The following is an 18,293-nucleotide window of genomic DNA, read 5'->3' on the forward strand; positions in this document are numbered from 1 at the left end:
AAGGAGGGGATCCCTGTAAGGGGGATGGGGAGTGTCCCCCCGGGGGGTGATGGGGATAGTGCCCCAGGAGGGGATCCCTGTAAGGGGGATGGGGAGTGTCCCCCCGGGGGGTGATGGGAATAGTGCCCCAGGAGGGGGATAGGGATTGTGCCCTGGGGAGATCCCTGTAGGAGGGATGGGGAGTGATGGGGATAGTGTCCCCCCGGGGGGTGATGGGGATAGTGCCCCAGGAGCGGGATTGTGCCCCGGGGGGGATCCCTGTAGGGGGGATGGGGAGTGTCCCCCCGGGGGGTGATGGGGATAATCCCCCAGGAGGGGGATGGGGAGTGTCTCCTGGGGGATCCCTGTAGGGGGGATGGGGAGTGTCCCCCCGGGGGGTGATGGGGATAGTGCCCCAGGAGGGGGATAGGGATTGTGCCCCGGGGGGGATCCCTGTAGGGGGGATGGGGAGTGTCCCCCCGGGGGGTGATGGGGATAGTGCCCCAGGAGGGGGATGGGGAGTGTCTCCTGGGGGATCCCTGTAGGGGGGATGAGGAGTGTCCCCCCGGGGGTGATGGGGATAATCCCCCAGGAGGGGGATGGGGAGTGTCTCCTGGGGGATCCCTGTAGCGGGGATGGGGAGTGTCCCCCCGGGGGGTGATGGGGATAATCCCCCAGGAGGGGGATGGGGAGTGTCTCCTGGGGGGTGATGGGGATAATCCCCCAGGAGGGGGATGGGGAGTGTCTCCTGGGGGGTGATGGGGATAATCCCCCAGGAGGGGGATGGGGAGTGTCTCCTGGGGGATCCCTGTAGGGGGGATGAGGAGTGTCCCCCCGGGGGTGATGGGGATAGTGCCCCAGGAGGGGATCCCTGTAGGGGGGATGGGGATGAGGAGTGTCCCCCGGCGACGCTGCAGCGCCGGCCGGGCCCGCCTGTATAAAGGGGCAGCCAGGGCGCTGCCCAGGCTCCTGGCCCGCGCTGGGAGGGGCGAGGTCGGGTCTCACTCTCGCGAGAGTACTCGGCCGAAGGGCCCTGTGTGGCGGCTCTCGCGAGAGGTGCAGGCGGCCGGACCCAACATGGCGGAAGGTAAGAGCGGGGGGGGCGGAAGCCCTGGGTGAGGGGTTGGGCTGGGGTTGCCGCCGCTTGCCCCGCGGCTGGCCCGTGCCCTGCTCGGTCCCGGCCGTTAGGTGGGGGGAGGAGGCGGCTTCTCCTGAGGGGGAGGGGGCGTCTCCTCCGCGGTGGGGCCCCGGGGGTGTCCCTGTCCCCTGTCAGCCCGGAGGGGCGAAGTCTCTCCTCAGCCCAGGGGGGGGGCTGCTTTTCCCAGCCGTGTCGGGGGGGCGCAAGCAGGTGTGTCCCACTCCCGTGTCCCGGGGGGGCATCTCGCCAGTCGAGAGGGAGGTGGGCTCCTTCCCCTGCTCTGCCTCTGAAGTGTGTGTGTGTGTGTGTGTGTGTGTGTGTGTTGGGGGGGGGGGGGTACACGTCTGGCTGGTGCCTTGCCGGCCCTTGCTCTGCATCCCAGCTCCTCCTTCCTGAGCGGGCAGATCGGGCTGTGCTGGTCTGTCCCTGAACCTGGTAGTGCGGGAGAGACTGATCCCTCCTGTGCCTTGGGGACAGTCACTTCATTTCTAAAGTGAGGCGGGGTGGGAGAGAAGGGATTAGGATTAGAAATCTCTCTGCTGTGTGTCTGCCTCACTGTTACATTGATCTGTTATGGGGGTTAGGTTTCTTCTGTCTTATTTCCACTTGCTTGGTGTGTCAGGCAACTGAGGTGTGCCTCTCCGTAGTCAGTTCCTCTGAAACTTGGATGGTAACTATCCTTGCATGCCTTGTTTCTTTCCCTTCTCCAAGGAAGGAGAGAGTATAGGATAGTGTCAGTTCCCTGGTTTTCTTTTCCTCTTCCTCTGGAGGAAGTGGTGGTGATACTGGCATTAGCATTCATCTCTCCTTTCCTGGGTCAGGGTGTGCGATATCAACACTGTTGATTCTGGTTGGGAAGCCTTCCGCAGATGTAAGATTCAGATAATTTAAAGTGGTGGCTGCTGGCATCATACAGGTGAGATGTTGCTGTGACAGGCACCCAATTTCAAACTAACTGATGAATCATTTATATCAAAGTGTACAAAGAACAGAAGTATTTGTGGCACCTTGGAGACTAACAGATTTATTTGAGCATAAGCTTTCGTGCGCTTGTTAGTTTTTAAGGTGCCACAAGTAAGTACTCCTGTTCTTTTTGTGGATACGGACTAACACGGCTGTTAATCTGAAACCTGTTAAAGTGTACAGTTATAACAAATTCAGTAAAATTTAGTGGTGCTCTCACTTATCAGGCCTTCTGTGGAAAGAGAAGTTTGATATGATCTTTTAGGGCCACAACACTCCACAGTTATATTGTTTTTATTGGAAGAAAATCAAGTCTTGTAAGAGGCAGTAGAGTAGCCTCAAATTTAGCCCGTGTTAGGCTTTGCAATTTCTAACAACTCATGAATGTTAATTTTTTGCAAGCCTAGTTAAAAATTAAATCTCATTATTTTAGTATTTAAAGACACAAATGTGGTAGTTTTGGAATTTTATCTTTAATAAAATCCAGTTTGAGAGCACCTTTAAATAGTGCATCCTGAAACTTTTTATTAAAAAATAATTTAAAATATTTGTAAGGGTTTTATTGATCTTATGTTGGTATTTAGGGATTTGGCTGATGTTTTCATTCTGCATTTCTATACACAGGGAACTGACTCAATACAAAGCCCTGTTAAATGTAAACAGGGAATAAAACTGAAAACTTAACCAAAATAAACTTATCAAAACTGAGGTTTGTGCTTTAGAAAAGTAAGCACAGTTTTCAGACAAATGTTGGTGTTTTAAAATTAAGTGTCTGTATTCCAGTTAATCCTGGGGAATGTCTATGGGCAGCTAAGACTTCCAATTTAGTGTTTGAATTAAATGCTAGGCAAGTGTATTTTTTTGAAGCAAGTGTTATTACACCAAGTGAACTTAATTGATTTGAGTGTGTCCAGCCTACCAACCCTCAATCTTTATTAGGCTTCCCCAGTTTCACCAGGAGGACTGCTGTTTGTAGAGTCAAGTGAAGTAGTTGTCAAAGATACAGTTCCTTAGTTTGTCAGCTGAGTGCTGCTATGATACCATGTCCCTAGTAGGCTCTGAAATGCCCCTTCTGTTCTTCAAGTTTTTGGACCAGTAAGCCAGCTGTGCATTGCTGGCTGAGACTGCACTCACTAGCTTCCACTAGTAAGGAGAGAGCCACGCTCCTCAAAGAATTTTCCTGAATGAATGAATTCTCTTTAGCTTTGAGTCAAAAGCACAAAGCCAGTGATTTGCAATTGGATTGCAGTCAGTTCATAATAAGGTAAAGCAAGGACCATGGTGCAGGCTGGTGGTGGTGGGCCCTTTACAAGGCCAGATTAAGAGACTCACTTTGCCTCATTAGGGTACTGCTCTGTTGGAGCAGCACCTCCCACTTGATTGGTTGTCAGTGGGTTTCTAGCACTGGAAGACTCAGCTGGCAAATTAAGGAGGCTTGTTGACTGAGGGGGCATCAGCTGGCACATAGTCACCTGAGCAGATGCTGATCAACACTTGTCCCTACAGGTTATTGGTAACTTCAGTTGATTGCATCCACGTGAAAGAGTATTTCAAGGTGCATTCCAGTACATTGAGACACTAATCCATGTCTCTAATGTAGGCAAGACTTAGGCTCCCGGCCCGCGCTGGGAGGGGCAAGGTTGGGTCTCACTCTGGTGTGCTTCTGTGGCTGCTCTGTCAAAGAAATATGCTGTCCCCTTTGATAGGTAGGACCCAGCACCACCAGAGGGAGCTAGATGAATCCCAAAGATGTGCAATGCTATAGCTGCTGTTGGACTACCACGTGAGGGTGTGGGAAACCCTGGATAAAGAGGAGATGGGGATAGGAGGAAGGAGTACTGGGCAAAGGATGGTGGAGGGAACCCAGATGGCATTGCAAGTGAGAACAGGTCAGGGTCCCTGAAGGGGTGTTGCTTAGAGAGCTAAACTTTGGGGGAAGAGCTAACTGATACTCAGTTCAGTTTCAGGTCTATCAGCAATAGTAAGTTTCCTGATCCTACTCAGATGTACACAGATTCTTGTTTAGTTACAGATTTATCAGTGCCACCATCAGAAAGCATAGGAATAAGTCTAGCTTTCTGCAAGCATCTGAGATGCAACTCTAAGACACCTGCCTTAGTAAGGCCTTCCACTCCATGAATGATGTAAATTGATCTATGATTAAGGGCACTTTTTCTCCTGCAAGCTGCAGAGTTACCAATGTCTCTGAAATCCAGGTTAGCAAATGGAAGCACTGGCAAAGCTTTGCTCCATAAGACAATACAAGGAGATCCAATGTAGTGATATCACACTTAAGGGCAAGGGACACATTGTTTCTGTCCTTCTCTACGTGTAAATGGTTACTCTGTTCTCATGTGAAGATTGGCTCTCACAAAGAACTGGCCTTATCCAAGGGTAGGTCTACTCTTACCTCCGGGTCTGGCGGTAAGCAATCAATCTTCTGGGATCAATTTATAGCGTCTTGTCTAGATGCGATAAATCAATCCCAGATTGATCCTGGAAGTGCTCACCGTCGATGCCGGTACTCCAGCTCAACGAGAGGAGTACACGGCATCGACGGGGGAGCCTGCCTGCTGCGTCTGGACCTGCGGTAAGTTTGAACTAAGGTACTTCGAATTCAGCTATGTTACTAACGTAGCTGAATTTGCGTACCTTAGTTCGAAGTGGGGGGGTTAGTGTGGACCAGGCCAAGACTTCTTGTACTTCCTGTGACTTAAACAGCTTTATCTGTCATGAAAGGTATTGATATTTAGGTTACCATGAATTTTGGAAAATGAGTCAGTTTCTTGTGTTATAGTGCCATGTGCTCTGTGCTTGCTTGTCTCCATGGTCTTTAATAATGGCTTCTGCTGATTCAAGGATTGGGATACAAAAACAGGGTGGCTTGTGTTCCATACTTCGAAAATATTTTTATTCAACCAAGATACAATCTTCTTTCTGAAATCAAATTATAGCTTAGTTTTGTAAGGCTACTGTGACTTTTCTGGAAAATTAAATTGCTTGCTTGTCAGCTACAGTCAGCTAGCTCAAAGGCAGTCATTTCTGCTAGACAAGCCCAAACTCTTTCTCTTCCCCTAACAGCCATGCTCAGGAGTGAATTTCTTGGTCCCACTTGCTTCTCACAAGGAATTACTCATATGGCTGATACCAACTAGGTCCTTCCCCCTCAGTTCAGCTCTGTTGCTCTAAGCCGTTCTTACTGTAGTAGTAACAGCTATTCATTCCTTAAACTTCAGTTTTGATAGTGTAATTTGAAGTTCTTGTACTGAAAATTTTCCTTTAATTTCTGGCTTCATGCTTAAATACTAGTGTGCTCTGTATCTGGCATACTTAGAAGGACATGATCAACTCAGAGCTGGCTGAAACATCAAGTTTTTTACACTGTTTTTTTTCTCAAAACCAAAGAGTAATAGAAATTTTCCTGACTTCATACGTTCCAGGTGGAAGCTTTCTAAACAAGTTTTCCCTGCCATGTCTACAGTCTGAACATTGAACCATTCAGAATCTGAAAGTGAAACTTGCTTAAATTTTCATTATCCAAACACCAGACTCGGAGTAGTCTGAGAATCATAATATCCTTTGTTACATCTCAATGAAAGGGCTAGAAATGCACACAGTATCAACATTAGTATTAAAATGTTCATATAACCCTAGTTAATGTTTTCTATAGGTCCTTACATGTATATATGCAACTCAATAGTACTCCTCTTGCTTTCTTATTGTGACTTTGACTGTCCTGCTTCTGCAGAATGGGTACTAAACATAAATTGTATAAAAGTGTGTTCCACAATTATCCTGGAAATCATATGCAGGAGAATCTTCATGCTAATGTGTAGCTGTAATGAGATTAATGTACAGAGTTGACACTGTACAACTTTGAATGCTACTATGTGCTCTCTGAGAAATTACTAGTGAAAGAACTATGCTGAAAATTGGTAATCTCACCATGGACCAAAGTAGTATTTTTCTGACACACTTTTGTGAAGTTTATATTCGTTTCTAGATTGCCGTTATTACTAGTGGCTGGATATTCAGGACTACATCTTCATATTAAAAATAGCTGTGTGTGACTCCATACAACTCACAAGGTTAATACTGTATATGCCTGCAGATGTGCGGTAGCTGACGTTTACAAACGTGTAGAGTGCACACACCCATGAATGCCTGATAAGAAGTGAATGCCTAGCTTTTGCTGTGCAGATCTTCTGCTGAATTTGTAGCAAACAATGGGAAATAGTGGTCTTTCAAGGCTTGACTAATTCTTTGTCCCTGGTGAGTGAGGAAATATAAACTGTTTTATGAGACTGTAAGGTTTCAGTTTTAAAAACAAACCCTCTTTTAGGGTGTGAAAATAACTAACCAGTGTAAGCCACAGGTAGAGTGGTCTGCCAAGCAGAGGGAGACTAGGAAGACTCTGGTCAGTTTCAGGTTTTATTCAGAATCTTGTGGACAATAGTGACAGGAGCAAGCCTACTAATTTCATGCTGCTACAGATTGGGTAATGCTCTGAGCTACATGAAAATACCAATTAAATTATTCAAAGGGGAGGCGGATTGGGAGTGTGTGTTGGGGAGGAGGAGATAGAGGAAGTAGCAAATGTTGTGCTTTCTCCTCTCCTGGTGATGGTCAGGGAAATCCTGGGATTTCTCTTCCCCCATCCCTCCTAGTCTCCTGACTGCAGAGGGCTTTTGTGTGTGGAGGGGGCGGGGCGGGGGGGGGGGGGGGAGAATAGAAGATACAAAAGGATAGCAGCAGCTAGAGGGAGGTGGAGTGCAATGACACTTATGACCACCAACCAGAAATCAATATAAAAGATGAAGACCCTCAGGTATGGTTCAAGGCCAACACTGTAGTAAATAGTATCTTTCTTGGCAAGGGGGCAGGTTTTTAACAAACATGTGGCCCTTAAACCTAATAAAGGGCAATCTCCGTCCTTAAGTCTCTAACTTGGGCTAGCAGTCTCGGATAGACTTCTTTCAAAAGCTGCCAGTAGTAGTTCTTGTTATGGCCATCTCTTCTTAGATTGAGCTTGGATAAGTATCCAATACATCTTTGAGGTTGATTATAAGAGATTCAGGTAGGAGAGAATAAGGATGAAATTTTGATTATTGTATTTAGAAGTCTTCACCTGTTGTAAACATACCATACTAGTTGGAGGTGGTTTGGTTTTGACATGAGGCTGTGTTTGTAGGTAATAGTAGCAACTTAATGCTTAAGCACTCTTCCTCAAAATGGTTCTGCAAACATCTATTAGTCAGTTTGAGACATGCTTGTCAATAAGTGTTTCAATTTACAGGTGATGAATTTGAGGTAAATAGAATAAATTACTTTCCCAAGGCCAGAGAAATCTGTCCAACAGGATGTAAAGAGGTTCCTGGCTTCTGTCAGTCTTTGCCCTTTATAAAAGTTTGGGCCATGCTTGAAAAATAAAAGGGCTGTTAACTGTGTGTGCTGTTTTTGAAACTTACCTCATGGTGAGAGGGGGTTATAAATAGAATATGTGCTATGAGGTGTCAAATATTTGGATAACTCTTGTTTTACTCTTGACTTTCAATATTTCAGGTTTAATCTTTTCTTGCTCCGAATGTGACTACTGCAGATATCACAATGTCAATTCTTATTTTTCTTAACTGACCTAAAATGATTGATATACATTGCTTCCTACCTAATTCTGAATTCTGCTGTCTTGCACTTTAAGTAATCAATGTCTCTTGTTGCCTGTGGATGTGTCAGTGTCAATAAATTCCAAAGCCGGAAGGGACCCCTGTGATCATCTGGTCTGATCTCCTATATAACGTAGGCCATAGAAATTACCCAAAATAATTCCTAGTGCAGATCTTTTAGAAAACCATTCAATCTTGATTTAAAAATAGTCAGTGATGGAGACTCCACCATGACCGTTAGTACACTATGTTGTTCCAATGGCTAATTACAGTGTAAAAAAGTATGCCTTTATTTTCCAATCTGAATTTGTCAAACTTCAACTTCCAGCCATTGGATCGTGTTATCTTTCTCTGCTAGACTGAAGGCTGTTATTAAATGAGTAGCTATTTATAGACTAATAGTCACCCCTTAACCTTCTCTTTATTAGGCTCCAGGAGCCCAGTCCATTTAGCTTATCACTCTAGGGCATGTTTTCTAATCCGTGAATCGTTCTCATGGCTCCCCTGTAAACCAACCTCCTTATCTCTTATCAACACCCTTCTTGAGTGTGGACATGGTATTCCAGCAGCGGTTGCCATGCCAAATACAGAGGGAAAATAACCTCTACTGCTACAAGAGTCCCTTGTTTACTGTCCAAGGATTCCATTAGCCCTTTTGGCTGCGGTGTCACACCAGAAGTTCATGTTCAGCTGACTATCCGCCATGCCCCCAAGATCTTTTTCAGAGTTGCTGCTTTCCAGGATTAAAGTCCCTTATCCTAGAAGTATGGCCTACGTTCTTTGTCCCTAGATGTATACACTACATGGTTAGCCATATTCAAAATGCATATTGTTGGTTTGTGCCCAGATTACCAAGTGATTCAGATTGCTCTGGATCAGAGATCTGTTATCTTTGCTATTTACTACTCCTCATTTTTGTCCTCTGCAACTTTATCAGCAATTCTTTTTTTCTCCAGATCATTAATAAAAGCTTTAAATAGTGTAGGACCAAGAACTGATGATTGCAGGACCCCCCTCTAGAAACACCTGTTTGATTCCCCATTTATAATTACATTTTGAGATCTATCCATTCGCCAACTTTTAATCTATGTAATGTGCCATGTTAATTTTATCTTTTTAGTTTTTAACCAGTATCATGCAGTACCAAGTCAAATGCCTTACAGAAGTCTGTATTACAGTAACACTATTACCATTATCAGCCAAACTTCTAATATCAAAAAAAGATATGAAGTTAGTAATCCTTTTTAAATTGTCACATCAGCTTTATTTTAGTCTTCTGGAACTCCCCAGTGTTCCAAGACTTATTGAAAATCAACATTAACTGTTCATGAGCTCCTCAACTTGTCCACCAGTTTTAAGATCTAACTATCTGGACCTGCTGATTTAAAAATGTCTGACTTCAGTAGCTGCTGTTTCGATTCCACTAGTATCTCAGGAGGATGCTAAAGTGTTATCCGTTTTTCCCCCTCCCCCGAAATACAGAACAGAAATACTATTGAACACTTCTGCCTTTTGTGAATTATTGATAATTCTACTATTTCCATCTAGTAACAGACAGAGTATGTTTCTGGTAAAACATAAACTGCTTACTTATGAATTACGTACAGAGATGGTCCAAAAAAGGCTGGAAGCTTGTTCTTAATGATGCATCCTTGAGGATGTAAGTATAGGTTGCAGCCTTCTGAAAGACCTTAATGCATTCCAGTTCAATCTACTTCAACAAAACAAAGGAAGATCCACAGAAGGTAACTAATGAAGTAAAACCGCTAACCTAGCTAAGTACAGCAACACAGGTAACTGCTGCCTGTGTTGTGAAATGGGCTTTCCTTGTTAAAGACTAAAACAATTTATGATCCTCCTTAAAGAAAGATACGGCTTGTTACGTAGCAGACGCTTAAACGTGTACTGTACTTGGTAAAACCAGTGATAGTGCAGACTAAGGTTTTTATCTTTCTCGGCTTTTCCTAGTTCTAATGGCATAGCTAAACTTGGCAGTGCCCCCAATGAGCCTGCGCTGTAGTTTGAATTTTAATGTTACTCTTCATGGCAAAGCATTGATGTAAACAATTGCCTTATTGGATGAAAGGTTATGTCCTGTTTAAAGAACTCTTAAAGCAGCATTCGTTAAAATGTCCCTTGGCCAAGACTGAATGTTGGCATGATCTCTAAATGTTGCATTCTATCTGCAGTCAAACTAGAGTGGGGGATGACTTGTCCTAAGGGCCCTGCCTTGCAGGAATCTCAAGTACTCAGCTGAGTTCCCATTTGTCTAGGTGTAAATACTACATAATAGAATTCAGTTCTGTTGATCACTGCTTCTAGTGGTAACTCAGGTATTGATGAAACAGTATTTCCAAAACTCACTTCCTCTTGATGCTAATTGTCCCCTTGTACTGATCAATGGATCCTTGGTTATAAGGGGCAGAGTAAAAGTGAATTCTTGTTGTCTTCTAAGCTGAAAACATTTGGCACCACTGAGTGTGACTCACCCTCTTCTAAAGAATATTAAAGCTTGTAGAAGTACTACCTAAATCCATTGATAACAGTTTCTTTGGCATTTATGCAATGGAAAATATACTGTATATCATCGAAAGATGGAGTGTTATGCATGTACCTTATTTGGAAAGTTCTTGTCTTATTGGTCTGGATTATAGTAGAAGGATCAAAATACTTGATCCTTACATCAAAAGTCAATACAGATTCTTAACTAAAATGAGAGCTGCCCAAATTGATCCTGAAAACTATTTCATATCATGTACAGATGCTGTAGCCTTTAGCTGGTCAATGGCATGGAGACTTCAGATAGGATACAGTGGAGTGATGAAAAACTTTGTTTAGCCTAGGATGCTATGATTCATGCTATGATTCATGCTGACCTTTACAAGACAGCCTTGATACCAGGGATCGTGTTGTGTGTACAGCCCCTAGCACAGTGGGGTCCTGGTCCATGATTAAGGCACTTAAGTCCTACAGTAACAAAAATAATACCAAATGTATGTTTGGTAGGAATCTTTGGTCTGCTAGATAGATGGTTCTATATATTGATGCTTTAAAAAAAAAAAAGAGTTGTGCATTTCTCTGTGGGTGATGGCTTAGTTGTGCATTGGCATTGCACAAAATCAACTTTCAAAACTAAGCGTACATCCTTGCTAAGGCAAATAGAGCTGTAAAACTTTCGGATAGGCTGATAGGCACTGTCTTACCCCAGAGTGACAGGGCAATGGAAATTGAAGACTTTTTTTTTTTCTTGGAATAGCTCATGATGCGCTTTCTAGAACAAAGCAGTCACTGTAAACAGCTGCACCTCGTCATGTTAAAATCAAATCCAAGTAGAGCAAACAGTCTTGTATTATCCTCTTTAGTATAAGGGGCAGGGTAGCTCTTGAGTTCTTTCCATGCATTCTATTAGGAGGCTTCTGCTTTCCATGCAAGATATCGGCATATTAGAAGAGAAAATGGCATTCTGGAAATTTCCCCAAGAATACTGATATAAAATTTGTCTAGTGCAGTGGGTCTCAAACTTTTTTACTGGCGACCCCTTTCACATCACAAGCCCCTGAGTGCTTCCCTCCCCTTCCCCCCCCCCCCCCAAATTAAACAGACTTTTAAATATATTTAACACCATTATAAATGCTGGAGGCAAGCAGGGTTTGGGGTGGAAGTTAACAGCTCACAACCCCCCCATGTAATGACCTCATGACCCCCCTGAAGAGTCCCAATCCCCAGTTTGAGAACCCCTGGTCTAGTAATTGGAGCTGGGTTCTGTTTCCAGAGTTACCAAATTCATGCTTGCTATGTGACTTTGGGCAAGTCACTTATCTCTATTTACCCAACTGTACAGAACATTGTCTTGCATCTCTTCTAGGTTTAAGTCACTTGAGACTATTTCATGGAAGGTGCTCTATTGTCTCTCTTAAATGCACGGTAGGGCTCTTTAGACTTGAAGAAAAAAATTAAGTCTGCCTTTAGATAAACTTTCACATGGCAAGTGAGAGAAAGTAATGTGAGTCTTTGGCTCACAAGGTGGAGGTAAGGTTGAAAAGAGAAGAGCATCTATGATGCAGGAAAGCAGAATATTCAAGTTATTTCAGTGGTGACCTTACTTTCCACCTCCAAGATACAAGCTAGTGTGTTCGAAGGAAACTTCCTAAAGTTGGCCCAGGTTCATTAACAAGTGACCCACCTGTCTTTTCATTCATAAAAAGTAATGTTATCTTTAGCACAAGGATCATGGGGACCATTCAAGCCATGGTACTCTTGTTAAAAGCTATTTACATATTTGTGCAAAAATGTCAATATCTACATATTTGTCCATGCAAACTACTCTGAATGAAATGCTTTTGCAGCATCTTAAACTATAATTGGAGAAAACCTGAGTCATCTAATCTTCCCCTGCCAGTATGCGATGGATTGTGTCATTAGTTTTTTTATATATTTGGTATATAATGTCTTTGCTAGTGCTTTGTCCAGATATGGAAGATGCATAGTGGTCTTCTTAATTCCAGAAATAGCATACACTGTCTTAAAATCCCATTAAAACAAAAATGGCCTTAGCTAGAAACTTTCTGGATATAAGCTCTTTCACAATCTAACAATGTTTTGCACTGGCTGGGAGATGGGACTTCTCTAATATAATAGTTGCCAGGCCAGGCAGGGATCAAAATTTTGGCCTTCTGTTTCTAGGTCATTAGCTGATGGTAACACTGGAGAAGTTTTAAAGTGGGATATATGTATCCTTTAGTGACTTATGATTTTGTGCAATACTCCCTGAACATGATTGTGGGATCCTGGAGAGAGGTACTGTTTAGCCTTTTAGTCAGCTATCATGGTGAGTGCAGTAGAAACATCTAGATCTTTGGCTTTAGGGGTGGGAGACAAGGGGAAGGTTTGAACCACCAATCCAAAGTACGGGAGAAGTGACCGAACTGAGCTTGTACTAATCCCAGTGCTCCACAGAGCATCAAATTTTCAAAAATTCCAAAGGTCTGCTTTTGCTTTGTCTGTAAAAGACATGGATTTTTTTTGAAGCGTGTTAATCTTTGAGGATTTGTCGAATTAGTGTTTAAATTACTTATCAGTTTGAAAAGTGTTCCCGTTAAACTGGTATAACACTGTATGTGTTCACTCTAAGGGACAGGGTGTGACCGGTAAACTTTCATTTTTGTGTGGCTGGTCAAATAGATAATGCTAGTGAGCAAATTAAGGGGTCTAGATTTGCTGAAATATAAGTAGTAAATTAGGGGAGGGGATATCCACAGAATTGCCAAGAAGCATATCAAGGCTTGTTCAGCCTTTCAACTGAATTGCATATTTGTCTGTTTTGCAGAGGAGGTGGCCAAGTTAGAGAAGCACTTAATGCTTCTCCGCCAGGAGTATGTAAAGCTGCAGAAGAAGCTAGCTGATACAGAGAGGAGATGTACTCTGTTGGCTGCCCAGTCTAACAAAGAGAATGCCAGTGACTCGTTCATCAGCCGACTTCTCACCATTGTAGCTGAGCTTTACGAGCAGGAGCAATATAGGTAAGAAGTGCATCTTGGGAATAGAAGCAATATTGAGGAAACTAGAACTCTCTTCCTCGCCAGCTATTTCCGATTCTGAGCTCTAAGGGGGAGGGACTGTCCTTCATTGTGTATTTGGTTAAAATCAAGTATAGTATCAGCCTGTCTGATGAATCTAATCAATCAGTTCTCTTCAAACATGGTATGCCTCAGGATAACTTAACGGGAAACTTACTGTGTGAAGTTTGATGCTGGTGTATTATTTTGTTCAGATAACACCTGCTTATTTTTACAAAATAGGGTTCTTAAAACCAACCATCTCTTGAGGCTTTTCTACGTGGTGTAGCAATGCAAAAGGAGTGATTTGTAAAGCGCCCTAATGTGGTGTGCTCTAACTCCCCACCCCCACCGACCTTGCTGGTGTCCTCTGGCCGTCTCTAAATGGTACCTAATCTGACTATTAATGTGAACCTTTTTTGAGGGGGCCAGCAGGATTTGCATGGGGCAATTGGAGCGCTTTACAAATCACATCCCTCTAGTGCGCTTTGCTGGCACTTTGTAGACAGTCCTTTATCTGACACTTGGATGATCCTGAAAGAGCATTCCTTGTTCACTATTTGTATTGGCAACATAGTGTAGAGCTAGACTTTGGTACTATTTCTGAAGTTATTGGAAATGGAACACAGCTTGGAGAATAAAACTGTATGCCTTGTTCCCTCTTTCAGGCTTTTTTTTTTTTTTTTTTTTTTTTTTTTTTCTTGGAACACCTCTTGTTCATTTTTGCATTTGTCATATTTCATGTGGAAATTGACTTCCAGGGAATATTTATTCCATGGCTAAAATAAGGCAATGGGAACGTTTCTCTGCTACTTATTTAGGATAATGCAGTGATTATACAGATCTTAAAGTTTTTAAGGACCTGTGCAAGAGCTCAAGTCCTTCTGAATAGGAGTAACCAGGTCTTAAAGTGGAAGACCCTAGGTTTGAGGGAAATATGCTAATACATTAAAAAAAAAAAAAAAAAAAAGCATTATCTTCTATTAATCTGAGGAGAAGTCTGTCACTTCCTAAAAGGAGAGGACCAGAAAAGGTTCTATATTTCATCTTTTTCTAGTGTGCAGGAAATCTGATTCTAAGCTGACTGTGTTCTGGCCATCCAGGTAATAAAATCTAGGACAGTGGTATGTGCCACTTCTAAGAAAAGATTGCATTAAATCTACTGGCAAATGTAAAGTGCAGTATGGAAAATGGATTATGGAGTATGTGTTAAGGCCAGCTCTTAATAGTCTAACACTGTGCACTGAAAACTTTGAGCCAGGTAATTTTGACTTTATCAAGTAAGCAGTTGATTGTCTTAAAAACAAAACACTACCACCTCTGCAAAAATGCACACAAGTGTCAGGAAAAAATCAATCTGTTTGGGGAACTAGTATAATAAATACTACTTTGCAAATTTGATTTTAAATGTTTTTTAACTTGTATCTTGCCATGTACAAATTTAATCAAGTGATAGCCAAAAGAGTTTGTATGAACGCATTGATACACAAAAAAGAATCATAACCTAGATCTGCTCTGCTTTGAGTGTTGAGGGTTTCATAGCTGCTCCCCTCCCTTCCCCCCCCCTTTTTTTTTTTTTTTAGGAATAGGGTAGTGGTCCAAATGTTAGACCCAAAAAGAAATGATTTCTTTTGGAAATAAGCATTTAAGTTCCCAAGGAAGGCTTTGTTAGGTTTGGGGTGAAGTGGGGAGTAGTGATGGTGAAGGTTAATTAAAGTATTGCTTTTGTTAGCGAGAACAAATGGATGAAAAATCCATGTTCAAGAACATAACACCTTAGCTATATGTTAGATGGTGAAAATGATCAGTCTGTGTACTGTTTCTGAATAAAAAGAATGCTCTGACTAAAAATGATCCGTATGGGATCAGTGGTCCCTGACAGCGGCTGTACTGGAAATGGGGTATTTCTGGGTTTTTGCTTTCATACAGGTTGACTGCTCTATCAAATGTGCTTTGTTTATAGTCCTTTCAGTAATCTTTCCTGAAAGCCTGTGTGGCTGACTGCAACATAGTATTCTCTGGGCTGAATCTTGGGTCTCTACACTCCCCATCTCGTCAATTCTTCATTTTGGTCTGTCCTGTATGAACTGCGTACTATATATATCTATATATATTAAATTAATGTTAATCACAGGGCTTAGCTTGTATTTTCCTTGTGGCAATGACAGTTGGGTTACTCTTAAAAATATCTTACTTAACTAGTTGAAAGAATGAACCTAGCGTTTTGCATTAATATATTAATGCAAGAGGCTTCTACCGAATAGTAAACAATTCAGCCTAAATTTAGCTGCTTTAAATGTTTTTACCTGGTAGATATTTGTGACAGATGCAGAGTCTATAAGTGCCTAAGCACAGGGGGTTATGTTTGTATATATGTGTGCTTTTCTTTTCTTTCTATCAGTGATCTGAAGATAAAGGTTGGGGACAAGCACATCAGAGCTCACAAATTTGTGTTGGCAGCCCGCAGTGAGACTTGGAGTCTAGCCAACCTAGTGTCAACTGAGGAACTGGATCTGTCAGGTTAGTTGCTGCTTGTCGGTGTATGATGCTTTGAATGTCTTTGGAACAACTAATGAAAGGGCCCTTTGGGAAAAGGTTACATCTCATCATTCAGAATACTACTCTGACTACAGAGAGTTTTCCATTAATTATGGAGCTTGGACTGTTTCTGTAACATGGTAACAGGCTTGCAAATTTAATGTTAGTCTAAATCAATAATCCACCCTCTCCATTTTAATGATATGGAAGTTAAGTGTGGTGTGGTTCACTCGCTTCCTTAATAGGGAATTAAACATAGTGTAATAAGCAAAGCTGTGTGAAAGAGCCAGATTACTCCTTGCTTTAAGTATTCTATGAATCTAGCCTGCTTGATATCTTTGAGAAAATGTGCCCTGGCACATCCTCTTTAGAGACCTGTGGTCAAATAGCTTATCCAGGCTGCAAAAACAGCACCTACTGCTGAACCCAAATGGCTTGTGATTTTTTTTTTTTTCTCTGAGAAGCACTCTCTACTTCTGGTAAAAAGGAATAATCACAAATTGCCATTCACAATAACATTTCTGAGTTTAAAGCAGGATATAGCAGGCTTTTCATTTCATGTGCTCGTACAGTGGTGGGTACTACTTATCACTCTGAGAAAGTGGACATTGAAAACTTCCTCCTCTGTTTGCTCTGCTATCTGAACTAATATTGATCAAGTAAGTTTTTTTTAGTTGTTCATAACACTAGAAACTTGTTTGACTGCCTCTTCATGCTGCTCAGTGACAGTGTTGCATGAAAGCACTCTTCAACACTAGTACAATCAATGCGAGTCTTGGAATTGCCAACTGACACAAGCTTTCTTAAATGTAGCTTTTTCATGATGAAAAGTGCTCCATATTCAATGCTGGGCTGAGTAAGTAGTTTTCTTAACTTCTAGCTTACTAACTAGATGAAAATGTTGATTAAACTCTGTAGAGAACTGAAACTTAAGGGAAGGTTGGACAGTGTCCATTTCAAAAAGTGCAGGAGTTGATGTGGCTAGAATGATACCACATCTATTGAACTAGTCTTACCTGGTAAAGATAGTATCTTGGTTCAGGGATTGTACATCGTTCCTCTGTTCTGTTGCCATGGTGATCCCTGCTGGCTAGTTAAAAAAGTTTGTGCACCTCTTAACAAGATGACTTGGCCTCAACCTGACTTTAGTGGAAGAAAAGATCTTCTCCTTTGAGCAAGAACAGCTTGCAGATGGAAAGGGATGGAAAATTTAAAGTATGGCCCGTCAGTCTGCAAGACTAAACTTCCGGCACTGCTATCAAAGCCTTTGATTAATCATGAATCCTAGAAACAAGCCACACTTTGGGAAGAAGCAAGCCATAGCAAATCTTCTTTGCAGAAGCTTCACTTCAGAAAAGTTCCCACACCTTCCTGCCATCCAAACAGCCCAAGAAATAGGTCAGAAGACATTACATAAACTGCTCTTCATGCCAGTTACTGTACCTCTGGTTGTGATAACCTTAGTGCTAGCATTACAAAGCTCCTGATGCGAGGTGTTAGGATAACTTGCATTAACACTTGATTGGGAAAGCCTGAATTTAGTCACTGAGAGATGACGGAATAGCCGTTTTATATCCTCATTTCAAGACTTGTACCATACAAATACTGAATATCCAGGTATCGTTAACATTTAAGTTGGGACTGTAGTAAAAGGAAGCTATTTCCCTCTGGACAAAGTAATCTTTATTAAAATTGTCTTGTCAATTGTACATGGTCATGATGCTCATTAGGACTATTTCGCCTGAAGCTGGGTCACCTAGTGTATCTGTTAGTCTTTGAGAGTGAGACACAGACAGACATGCACCCAACTGTTAGATTTGAGACTAGTTTCACATGCACATTCCATTTCTGAGCATATTGGCTGTTTCATAAAAACCTCCTGTAATTGACTAAATAGTACAGTTCCATAGTCCATATGGTAAAATATCTGTAAAACATTGTTTCTAAATATTGTTTAGGTTTCCCTCCTTTTGGAAAAGGAGACACTAAATGACAGTGGCCAAACAGAAGAGCTGTATAAAACTTGCTCTCTAGCTGCTTGCCGCGTTATAGCTTTATTGGTCCCAGGATGTTAGAGACAAGGTAGGTGAAGTAATACCTTTTCATGGACTAGTTTCTGTGGATGAGAGAGAAGCTTAGAGCGTACACAGAGCTCTGTGTAAGCTCAGAAGCTGGTCCATGAAAAGATATTACCTCATCCACCTTGTGTCTTTAGCTACTTTAAAGTAGCTTGGCCTGTTCTGCTTGAGATGTTTACCTTCCTGTGCTGGCACAGGGTGCTGTGTACCAGGTGGTATCTGGAAGAATAGTTAATGCATGGCCTGTAACTACTATTTGAGTCTACAGGATACATCTATTTAAAACATCCTAACAGTGTATAGAAACGAAGTATCGGGGATTCCCCTGCTTATGTCCAACAAACCTGATTTTTAAAACATTTGCTTATTCAACAGAGAA

The 18,293-nt window shown here is 42.3% G+C and overlaps 1 protein-coding gene across 1 annotated transcript in view; it reads left to right on the top strand.

Moving 5' to 3' along the window:
* The first annotated feature begins 1,034 nt into the window (after positions 1–1,034).
* Positions 1,035–18,293, top strand: part of ANKFY1 (ankyrin repeat and FYVE domain containing 1) — a 50,513-nt gene continuing 33,254 nt past the window's right edge. Inside the window, exons 1-3 of the mRNA XM_054008337.1 lie at positions 1,035–1,066; positions 13,070–13,262; positions 15,700–15,818. Coding sequence (XP_053864312.1) covers positions 1,057–1,066; positions 13,070–13,262; positions 15,700–15,818 — 322 coding nt within the window. The 5' untranslated portion in view covers positions 1,035–1,056. The remainder of the gene's footprint in view (positions 1,067–13,069; positions 13,263–15,699; positions 15,819–18,293) is intronic.

The sequence above is a fragment of the Malaclemys terrapin genome, chromosome 18 (assembly GCF_027887155.1).
Source record: "Malaclemys terrapin pileata isolate rMalTer1 chromosome 18, rMalTer1.hap1, whole genome shotgun sequence".
NCBI lineage: Eukaryota > Metazoa > Chordata > Testudines > Emydidae > Malaclemys > Malaclemys terrapin.